At 42.3% G+C, this 12201-nt stretch overlaps 1 protein-coding gene across 1 annotated transcript in view; it reads right to left on the bottom strand.

Moving 5' to 3' along the window:
* COA1 (cytochrome c oxidase assembly factor 1) overlaps positions 1 to 11974 on the bottom strand; it is a 44820-nt gene extending 32846 nt beyond the window's left edge. The window contains exons 1-2 of the mRNA XM_072330390.1: positions 11783 to 11974; positions 11302 to 11382 (exon numbers count right to left, since the gene is read on the bottom strand). Of these exons, the coding sequence (XP_072186491.1) occupies positions 11302 to 11307 (6 nt within the window). The 5' untranslated portion in view covers positions 11308 to 11382; positions 11783 to 11974. The remainder of the gene's footprint in view (positions 1 to 11301; positions 11383 to 11782) is intronic.
* Between the last annotated feature and the right edge of the window lie 227 nt (positions 11975 to 12201).

Below are 12201 nucleotides of genomic sequence, written 5' to 3'. Positions count from 1 at the left end.
AAAAAAACATATACACACAAAAGCACTACAGAGCCTGGTATGTCTGCTGCAAAGATCTGACTGCATGCACAGTTTTTCAAGTTAACTAATTTACAATACGGGCACAAGGTGTCTGAGCTCCAGATGTACCCATTCTGGCAGCCAGGGTCATAAATAAAGCAGAAGAGTAAGCTCTGACTCCAACATGGGTGTTACAGAAACGTGTTGAAGGCCTAGCAGCTGGATTTTGCTGTCTCTTCTTTTACCTGTGTGACAAAGTAAATGCATCCAGATGCTTACTGGCTCCTTCAATTCAAAATCTGTGTGTTTGCTCCATTTGGTCCTGTGAAGATGTGTCTAACTTAAGCAGTGAGCAAAATCCTGCCCCCAAGGAAAGGTGATGGCAAAGCTCCCACTGGCTCCAGCAGGCTCTGGATGTTGTTCAAAGTAAATGTGGCTGTCCAAACCTCAACTAACAGCATAACAAATACTATAATCAAATTTGTATTCTTTCACCTGCAGATCTGTCACTCTGCTGCTGACTCTAGTGCTATTGTTGCTCTTCAGTCCTCATGGAAGAGCAAATCAGCAGCACAGTGCCTACCATTTACTCTGCAGCATCTCACCATGCACACAAATATCTCTCTTCTGTGTAGGGGCAAGAAATCCTCATCTGAATTTGGAACAAACATCAGGGTATCATCCTTTGTTTTGCCCAACCTACCTGCTGTCCCAATAAACTTGTTATGAAGCAGAAAACTGGAATCTTGAGTTTAAAAGAGAGAGTAATGAGGTAGCAGAAAATTCTGACTTTCAAATTAGTTTGCCATTTGAGAAATTAATTTTTCCCACATACAGAGGCTTCACCATTATTAACCAGACTATCTTTCATAAACATGAGGATTCTTTTTGAAACCAGATTGATGTTTGTGCAGATTACAAAGAAATTTTACAGTCTATTTTATCCCTGTTGCATGTAGTCAATACTTGCTGTTAACTGACTATGCACACACATATATACACAAACAGACACGCATATACAGAAATGCTAAGAAAATATTTCTGACATGTTCTGATATGGAATTAAAACGGTGAAGGCAGATTCCTGGCCTCAGCAGACTCTAGAAATACATCCCCAAAGCTGTATGCTTGTCTGACTTTGGGAAAACCCAAACCAGGCCACACATCTCTAGATATGCATTTCTGGCAAATGAATTTCTCTGTGTCTTTCTTAATCTTTGACAAAGTACACCTGTTCATGAGTACTACTTAGTTTAAAACAGAACAGTTGCCAGCTGGAGTTAACTCCATTAATCATTAACCATTGGGCATGGCCCTCTAGCTAGTTCCTCACCCAAAGAAGGGTTAACCTGTAAAGGCCACAGGCAGCCAGTTGCCCCAGGAGAATACTGTGATAGACCATGCCAAAGGCTTTACTGAAGTCTATGTAGACTGCATCAACAACCTTTCCCTTGTCTACCTGCCTGATCACCCAGTCACAGAAGGAGATGAGGTTGGTCAAGCACGACCTGCCCTTCATGAACCTGTGCTGGCTGGGCCTGATCCCCTGGACACCACACATGTGCCATGTGATCTCACCCAAGATGATTTGCTCCATAACTTTCCCTGGTACCAAGGTCAGGATGACAGGCCTGTAGTTCCCTGGATCCTCCTTATGGCCCTTCCTGTAGATGGGAGTGACATCGTCAAGCCTCCAGTCCTCTGGGATCTCTCCAGATAGACAGAAACACTGATAGATGGCAGAGAGAGGCTCAGCAATCATCCCCGTCAACTCCCTCAGCATCCAAGGATGGAGCCTGTCTGGTCCCATGAACTTGTGACAGCCCAGATGGAGGAGAAGCTCTCTAACTGTCTCCACCTGAATCACTAGGGGTATATTCTGCATAGCATCCCAGACTTCCAGATCAGGGTATGCAGTACCCCGAGGATAATTGATCTGCCTATTAAACACAGATGTAAAGAAGACATTGAGGACCTCAGCCTTCTACTTGTCCTCATTGGTCACGTTCCCCACTGCACCAAATAAAGGATGGAAAATTTCCTTGGTTCTTCTCTTACCATTGATATATTTGTAAAAGTGGCCAGTCTGAGTTCAAGTTGGACTTTTGCCTTCCTAACTTCCTCCCTGCATACCTCAGCAATTTTCTTGTAATCTCCCCAAGTAGCCTGTCCCTTTTCCAGAGGACATATATTCTCTTTTTCTTACAGAGTCTCAACAATAGTTCCCAGTTCATCCACACTGGTCTTCTTCCCCTACAGCTCACCTTACGGCATTCAGGGACAGCCTGTTCTTGTGCCTTTAAGATTTCCATCTTGAGGAGCATTCAGGCTTCCTGGACCCCTTTACCCTTAAGGAACGACTCCCAGGGGACCTGTGCTACAAGTGTCCTGAACAGGTCAAAGGATCTGTCCTTTCAGGCCTCAGATCCTCTTGTCAAAAAACAGATTTGGCAGTAAGTGTATGAGATTCATTTCATTTCAGAACCAGGGAATATTTTATTTCCTCTCAGGTTGGATTTAAAACAGGATTTTCCAGCACTAAGTCAGGGGGAGAAGTCAAGGAGAGGAACATGTGTGCCTCCGGTGGCGCAGTGGTAGAATTGCTGCTTGCAACACCAGAGGACAGGGGTTCGAATCCCCCTGTGGCACAAGTGGCAGAAATGCTTCTCTGCTACTCAGAAGGGCTCGAATCCCGGGAGTTGGACTCGATGATGTCTAAGGTCCCTTCCAACACGCACGATACTATGATACTATGATACAACTGAGACCCCCTTCCCTGTAACACATCCACAGCTTCCAGTCACAGCACTGCTTGTAATAGAGCTCAGAGAAAGAGGGAAGGAGGAAGAAGGGAATAAACAAATTTGAGCGCTCTCGGTATCCATCAGACTCATATAAAAGCATCATGGTGAGTTTCTATGTCTGACAGCTGCTAAATTAAGCAACATTTTTCTCTCAGTATTTGTCTGCTTTGCAAAACAAGGCAGCTAAGTAGAACAGGCCCAGTACAGTCAGTCATGTGACATTTTTAAATTCTGGGGGAAGTGGGTAGAGGCTTACCAGATATCCCTTATTTTAAAGCAGGAGAAAAAAAGAAGCAACAATGGCTAGCTCTGTAACAAACCACAGGTCAATAGATTTCAGTGCCCTAAACTGACCTCCAGCTAGCTCCATGCTTACCGCACAGGTATTAAACAGGAAACTTCTAAAGCTCAAAAATAGTTACAGTTACTTATGTGACTTACTCTTGTAAAAGGTTTTTTGTCATGTACATGAAGACTAAAAGCTTTCCTCCTTTGAAATGTTATCTCTATATTTGACACTTCCTCTGTAGCACAGCAAGTCTGTTTTTCTCTCTTGCATAGGCTATGGGTTGAGTTTTGTTTTGCTGCTTTGTTCTTTCACAAATCAAGCTGTCAGCATCTTGGGAAGTATATCTGTAACTGGAACACATAAGAACTCCGTTCTGAGACTGCATTGCTGCCCCCACTAATGTCACCCTTGGAAACAAGAACACTTGAATATATCTAAGTGTACAACAAAAAGCTGTTTGCCTTCTACAGTTTATTTAGCTGAAAAGAAAAAACATAATTCAATTTAGAAGCCCCAGAGATTTGAGATGGTATAAGTACACACAGTCTCTGCTTATCTTCCTGCTACTGCTGCCATAATCTATAAAGAACACTTGAAAAAGTGTGAAAATCTGCTTTGGAGAGGACAGCTCTTTTGGCCTGGAAGATAAATCTAGTTTTCTTGGCCTGATATGAAAGCCAAACTATAATCTGTGCTCTTCTGGTGCTGCCACAACCACACTGGAAGCTCAGAGCCCAGCCCAGCACTGAGAGCCAAGCCAAACAGCCAGCAGCTGCATGAGCTATTCCAGCTGGTACCCGCCTCAAGCTCAATAGTTTGTCTCTCCAACCCCAGATGCCACACTTGGCCACCGGTTCCCAGGTGGTGCAGACTCCCCAGTCTCATCGATGCTGGAGCTGAGCCACAGCACCAGATGCACTGTGCTCAGCAGCCTGAACACACAGTGACCTGCACAGCTTCAGAAGCTGCACTTCTTGGCAGTTCTGAGTCATATATTGCATGAGGAGCAGAACCTGAACACACACTGGTCTTTCCACTCTGTCCCATGAAAAGGACATGAAAGCTTTTGGCTGTGCAGAAAAAGGACCAAAGTGAGCTGTAATTAACTCTCATGACTACAAAGGTGAACAGCTTCTGCACTTGCAAAAAGAATCAAATGCAGCTGAGCTGGGAAAGAACTACAGCAGAGTAAGTATTTGCCTGGGAGCAAACACTGCTAGAGTGCTTGTTTTAGAGTGAAAGGCTATGTTCGTAGGCTAGAGCTAACTACTGAACAAATTGATCACCCTGCAGTGGGTGCACTACTTGACCGCTTGACCTACTGACATATAGACCTTACCAGAATACCTTTTTTCAGAAACTGAAAAAATAAAAACCCCAAAGAATTTTTTTCTATATAATCTGCTCTGACTTTTTCAGCACCATTCTTTCCACAAGGTAATAGGAACAAGTCTTGTACGAAAAAGGAATCTAAAAAGGCCTTACTAACTTCAGCACAAAATGCTTACATTCAGAGTGATCACGTGGTTTGCAAAGCAAAAATGAACAAATACATTAAAAGTTTTGTGGTAAATCAACATGTGATTGTTAACCCTTACTCATATGTCAGTCAGGAGATTCAAGCTGTAGCGCATAAGATGCCCCTGCAGTTTCTAGCACTTTAATAGCATCCCAGCCTTTCAGCCTCAGGATCTGGCCTGCTGCTAGCAGCATGCTGTCACCTGCCACACTCTGCGTGCCACTGACTTAAAATACCAGTGGGGACAATGAACACATGCTGCCCACGTTTTGTAAGAAACAAAGGAAAAGAGCTGGCATTTGGGAAATGTTTTTTTAAGGCAGACAACATTCACTCTGAATATCACAAGTAAAATGAATTCTGATCAATCACCACAAAAGTAACCTTATCTGACCTGGAAACACACATGAAATGATGAGTAAAAATTTATTTTCTACATTAACTGCTTTACACTGACTATAAACTCAAGGGATTTGCCAGAGATTAAAGATTCATTTGTCAGCTGCAGTGTCCTTTAATAAGCTTCTTAACACCTACACTCACAGAAGCAGTGTGTCCCCAGTTTAGCAGACTGGGTTGTCTCTCTCTCCAGGTTTCACTGCAGCTCCAGAGAACTGGAAAAAGCATTAAATGCAGTGATCCTTTTGCCTTCTTCCAGGAAATAATATACTAAATAGATCTGATTCAAACTTAGCTTTTGTGGAGTGGACAATAAAAATATTAACTAGATTTCCAGCAGCTGCACAAAGTTTGTGGCTCTGTTGAGGAAAAATTCATATATCAAAAACTCGTGTTGCACTGGACTGTCACATGGTCTTGTACCTCCTGCCTTAAATCAAGAGCACAGAAATCTGCTTCTTGAAGACTTAGTCAGCCCTGTAAATATGCCCTTGTTTTTTAAAGTATCTAACACAAAAGTATCCACCACAGCTGGCATAGCAGCTCCCTAACCATGTCAAGTCATCTTAAACTCTGAGTTGTACCCTCACCCGTAACATGTAGATGCTAAAATTCTTTCACCTTTTTAGGCATTTTTCTCCTATTTAAACGGTACACTTCTTAGGACAGAGAGCTGTCCATATATTAAACCACAATAAAGAATAAAGCACCCTTTGCTTTAATGCATTGCAATCTTTGGGAAACAATCACTGAGAAGCTGTACACTTTTTGCTTAATAGTATTTATAGTTCAAACCAATGCAACACAAACCTGGCAGATTCTGACATTGAACACTTTGGTTTACCTGGTTTCCATCCTCCTGTCTTCCTACATTCTGGGCAATTCCAGACAAGTTCCTTGCTGGTCTTACATGCTTTATACAGTCTAATGTTGCAGAACCATGCAAGTAAGGAACAGTAATAACAATACTGTTTAGTTTTGACAGGATATAGCTATTTTTACTGGATTACTTTCCTGGCATAGCACTTAAAACACCAAATGATTTGACACCTGTAATTTTATACTTGGAATAACACTAGGCATTCATAGTTCTTTTGTAAAACAAGATAAAAGCAAACATTGCATATATTCTCATTCCAGTGTTGCTGTCTGGCAACTATTTGCCTAGGGGAAAAAAAGAAAAAAAAAAAAAAAAAAAGAAAATTAAAAAAAAAGTGCTGTTACATTACAGAATATGTGGAAAAGTAAAAACTCTGGAAAAGAAATTATGAAGTATTTGACTTATTCCCCTGCTAGCACTAGACTGTTTTCTTCAGCATGTATCAGTGTTACATCCAGTCTGGTTTTACAAGTTTCACGTTACTTTCATTTATACCTTTACTACAGCACTGAGGCCAATACAGTTTGATACTGCGTATTTTCTTCACCTTTCAACTATAAGTCTCAGATGTAGACCAGCTGTTCACACAGTCTGCTCCAAAACCAATGAAAAAAATCTGGACTTCTTCCACTGACTTCAACAGGCGCACAAAATGGAGAATAGGTTTCATTTAAGACTAAGCAGGTTACAGAGAGCAAAGCAGAAAGAGGATTAGCTGTGTACAATCCAAAGGCATACTACCTTGCATGCTTTAGAAACAACTGGCTAGCACACTTTCATGAGAATGAATGGCCAGATTCATTTCTAATACTCTGTCACTAAGTCAGCACTACCATGCTGGCAGCAAATTTGATCTAGATGCTACCCATTGGCTTGATTATAACAGGAATTTGCCCAAACTGGATGTGCATAAATGTGTTTTGTATAAATACATAAACAACAAGCACATTATTTCTGCTTTCCAATTTAAGTTTAGGTTTTTAGAGAGAATCCTGTAGAATAAGGATCAGGACAATGCATTCAGTCTTTTCCTTCTGTTAGGAAAGGATAGACTCTCTTCCCTCTTCAGAAACTAAAATGCATCATATTTGGTTTAAAAGACATATACTTAGGCCTTCACCAAATAGGCAGCCCTAACTTCTAATTCAAGCATATTTACAGAACATTGATACTTCAACTTTCCAACACTCACTGTGTGTGCTTTGACTGTATGATTTCTGAAAGCTAGAATGTTTTGTCAAGAACTACTTTAGCATAGGAGCATTCATTCTGAACAATACACCCAAAGATGGTGTGTGCAGTTGTTCTTCCTGCTCTTTCAAGGTTCACAGCAAGTCATGTAAATGCTGAGAATGCTTTAATCAATAAGACCTTTCTGCTCTCTCTCCTTGCTGTGGACAGGGGACTTCATGGCACTGCTTTGTTCTATGTGTACAGTTATAACCTATGTTAAAAGTACACCATCAGTGAATGAGTACTGGGAGTGGATGTCAAGCAGACGAGGATCTTCTTCTGACATTCTGTGCTCCACCACTGGTGGCAGACAAACGTTTGAACTGCTTTTTTAATGCACTCAAGTCTTCTATCATTTCTCAGACGTTTTATTTTTTAGCACATTTTATCTTCTGCTCTTCTATCTCAAATCTAGCTAGACATAATGTAGTTGTTTTTTTTTCTCCTATTTATTCATTTTCCAGATGGTCAGAAAGAAGATATCACAGGCAACACATTCTCTGTAACAGACATCGCAAGTTTCTCAAAATTTTGTTTAATTTCAAAACAGTTTGCACAAGATGTGATTTCCTGCAAAAGCATGACATAGAATGCTCCTGATAACCCTTCCATAAAGTATGATTTTTAAGCAACAGTGTAGTGAAAACTGAATCCACTTACTCACATTTCCACAGATTGAATGACAAAGCTATAAATGACAAAGGTAAGGAAAAAAGAAAAGAAAAAAAAAAAAAAAAGGAAAAAAAAAAGGGGGGGGGGGCAAAATTGTGCCTCTGTTCTGTAAAAGAAGGAAGTCAAACGATGATTTCTCAGACAGTTAAGCTGAAGTTAAGCTGAACTAGTAAGCCACTGTTGCCAAAGTTTGAGGACAAGTCTCTCAGTCTTATTCCCAGATTCCCAGTTATATCTGCAGCTGCTCAGGTGCTCCTCTGGTCCTTTACCTTTTATTTGTCATTTAGCTAGGTGACTTATCTCAACATTCCAGAGAAAAATATCCACCTTTCTGCTATTTTTTTCTTCCAGGCTAGACGAGCTTGAGGGATAGGAATCTCGTATGTCAGCAGAGGATTTAAGGGGTGAAAGAAGTGTGTGCACTACCTATACTGAGGTCTCATTTCCCACTATGAAGGCTCTGTGTGCGTGTGCAGTTAGTTGGGACTAATGCCTGCCTGCCCTCAGGTACTCTCTCCATGTGGTGTGGGAAGGTGTGAGGCAAACTCCTGGGGTGCATCTTCTGGTGGTCCATCTGAAAATTTCAAGGTCAAGCCATCAATCTGCTTCAAAAACACACTCTTGGCTCTAGTTCATTTAACATCATCAAAGTTAGCATCAGCCCTAGTAGTAAGATGCAGACCAACACCTGCCAGACTAGGAGATTGCTGCTGGCATTAATGAAATTAATCTGCATCTGGAGCATGCACACAGGGATGTGGAAGATCTCTATCTCTTTGTTAGTTAATAATGGGAGAAGCTTACAAAGCTGTTCTTCAAAGCAGATACAGCAACATATACTAAAAATGAAAGCATTCATGTGCCTCCAGTTTGACCTGTGAGGGGGCCTAATAGCATGATGGCAGAATCCATTTTTAGCTAAAGGATAATAATCCTCACTGTGTTTATTGCAATCATTTAAAAAGTTGTTCTTATGATTGATTTAGGTGAGAAAGTGAGAAAGGCAAGGAAGGAGAAAAAGAAAAAAACATCAAATTATCAGCACACGCAAAGTATTCTGAAATATCTCCAGAAACAGGGAGTAGGCAGTCTTAGCTTGTGCTATACTGTACAATCATTTAATGAAAATATGTAAATACAAAGAAAAGCTAATTATAGTACCCTGGAGGACAAGGAGTTTGTCACTGGGTTATAAGTCATTATTGCTGTGCAGTTCCTAAAGAAGAAAACAGCCCTATCCCCCCAATGTATCTTCTCATATTCTATCATGTCTTTTATCATCTAATTATACACACTCATATCAGACCAGAAAGTATCCACAGAACACACTTAAAAGCAAATGTTAGTGAAAGTAATTGGTGAGACTAAGATATAACACTGAACTGACAACTGTTAATAAGATTTCAAGTTCTCCTGTGTAACAGGTACACTCTTACATCATTTTTATTCTTTACAATATATTTAGTAAAAGAAAACAAGACTGCAACTTCAAGCTCCCACATTAACTTTATGGTCATTAAACTACTGCTTACTGAAACCAAGAAACAATGCAAGTATTTTCTGCAGCCTCCTCAGTTGCGCAAAATCACAGCTCTAAATTCTAGACTGAGACAATACAGACAAATTGAAAAATCCAGCTGAGTTCCTTCTTCCTCTTCTGCTTGAATATGTAAGCATATCCCATGTGTACATCTGCTGTTGACTTCTGTTTTTTGGCACTCATACAGCTGAGAGCTAGACAAGCGGTGGGGTGTCTCAGCAAAAAGTAGGTGAGGGCTGATGTATCCTTCAGATCTGTATCTCAAGACCAGTTACAGTTCACAGAACAACCTCAGGTAGGGCTGCTACCACATGAATCCTCAGAGCTGCTCTAAAAGCTGCCCTGCAGACTTTCATAGGTAAATCAGTCTGAGCAAATAAGAGAATGTTATTACATACTGCTCGAGTGGAGCTCTGGTGTTGAATACATCAGTCACATTCACCTGTGCTGATTAGACTGTGTGAGGTGCAAACCAAGCACCAGAACAGCCACACTGCTGGACAGAGCATGTGTATGCCCATCCCTCTGTGTAAGCAGCAAGAATAAAGCTACCTTAGCTGTAGTGAAAACAACCACCAGCATAAAATCTTCCCCCTGCTTGACCTTATGCTCTGGTCAGATCTGTGTAGGTGTTTTGCTCCTTTGCTCCTCTGACACTGAGTCAAAACCCAGAAGTTCATATTAGTGCTTTCTCAGCCACCTTTCTCCATCAACAGACGCACAAAGCCTCTGACTTCTAGGGAATGGCCAGCTTTGAAGTAAAATGTGCAGCAATGATCCTTGAACACTTCATTAACTTCACAAATGCTGCAGCAAAGTAGCACTTAGAAAAAGTTCTAACATAGTAATGAAGCATTTGGGTTTTAATTTTCTAATCCCAAAAGCACCTTATCTCCATTCTATATTTGTGTTTGTTTTTTGTTTGTTTGCTTGTTTAAATTCAATGTACAGTAGTCCAAATCAAAGGTCATAAAACAAAAAAAGACACATTATTATTATTACTACTTTCTTAATCCTGCATCCAAGCTTCTGCCTGTCCTTCATGAGAATCCTTTCTTCCTCGGGGGAGTAAATGCAACAACTTCACTGCCACATTCCTTAAGGTAAACGGTAACTTTAAGTACTGAAATATTCAGAACAAGCCGAACACTGCACAAACCACATACATGCAGAGAAAAGTTAGAATAGAGCTAGCAATTATTTGGAATTCTTAACTGTGACAAAACAATCACTAAGCACTATGCTGCCAAAAGGGCAATATTTTATCATCTCTCTGTCAGCCTGCATGCCTTTTTCTACCGCACTCCCGGTCACGCTGAAGAAAAGGGGTACTCCGGCCTTTTCTGCTGGGCGTGGAAGCAGCAGGGTACACGACGCCCAGGAAACTGGGACACACTGGAGCACTAGCGGACGCCCACAGCTGCCGCAAGCCTCCAGCCGGCCGTGCCACTGGAGCAGGGGAACAGGGTCACCTTGCTGTCGCTGCCTGCTACTGCTCCAGCATGTAAGGCAGCTTAAGGGAGACTTGCACCAGCGTCAGCGCTTCAGTTCATCAAAAATTGCCATTAAAAGAAGCAATCCATTCCACTCTTTTGCACCCTGAGCTACATGCTCCTTTTGTGCTTCCCGAGTTCATGCAATTAAGCAGAATGTAACTGACTTAGTTCAACCAGTGTGGTAAGCAGGAGGGGCTCACTTCAACAGTGAAAAGGGATGAGGGAAGAACCTTGTCATCAGCAATGACCAATCTTAAACTGGGGCGCTCTGATTTTTAAAGGATACCAATTCCTTTTCTTCCAGGTGTCATAAGTTTATTAAAATGTGCTGATGACAATCAAGTCATACCTAAAAAGTGAAACAACATTAGCTGCACTTTTCCTTCTGTGAATCTGACAGAATAACTGACCTGCTTAAAGTCTGCCTTAATTCCTCGAATTTCTGTCAGCAATGCTGCTCCCAACATACCTGCATGCCAGGTTCTGGGCAGCAGCAGCAGCAGCACCCCTGTCCACCCAAACCCACCCTCGTGGAGCTGCAGCACCATCTCTGGAAATGAAATTCACACAGGTTAAACTACCACCGAGGGAGCTACAGCCTCACGCCCCCACTAGAAAGCCAAATATTTTCCATTTATAGGGTTTTGTTTGCAGCACACTAGAAGAATCTGCCCCACATCTAAAAGCAGGCAAGATGCATTTAGAATGCAGTTAACCATCCACAGCGTCCCGGTAATTACACCGTGATTACTACAGCGTGATCTCCCACATACGCCTAAGGCTCCTCAGCTCCCCTGACGGCGAGGCAACCCAGGCAGCGCTCCCACCCGGACCCCGTGCCGCACCAGCCCTTCCTCAGCCCTTTTCCTCCACCGCCATTTTGTGCGGCGCCGTGCCCGCCCACAGCCGGGGGTCTCGCCGGGTGCACCGATGCGCCGGTAGGGCCCTACCCCAATCGCCGCGACGGCTGTAATCGCGATCCGGGCGCGGCCGCCCCTCCCCACCGACGGCAGCGACAGTCGACAGACGGGCTCGCGTGGGCCCTCAATGGTAGCGACCTGCGACTGGGGACGGCAGGAGGCGCTGTGGGGCGGCGGAGGCGAGGCGAAGCGAGGCTGCAGCGGCCCTTGACGACTGGACACGGCTGTAAATTGCTAATCACCTTTCTCTCTCTCTCTTTTTTTTTTTTTTTTTTTTTTTTTTTTTTTTTTTTTTGTTGGGGGGGGGGGGAGCTGTATACTTAATTTTATTTTTCCAGGGCAAGACCCAAAACAAAGGATACTATGAAACAGACACCTATATTTTAAAATAAAATGGGGGATAGAAAAAACAAAAAACAACCCACTCTCAACTATTTCTGTCTCTTTAA

This window comes from Excalfactoria chinensis, chromosome 2 (assembly GCF_039878825.1).
Source record: "Excalfactoria chinensis isolate bCotChi1 chromosome 2, bCotChi1.hap2, whole genome shotgun sequence".
Lineage (NCBI taxonomy): Eukaryota > Metazoa > Chordata > Aves > Galliformes > Phasianidae > Excalfactoria > Excalfactoria chinensis.
Note: the sequence above shows the minus strand (reverse complement) of the source record. Positions and strands in the feature narration are given on the sequence as shown.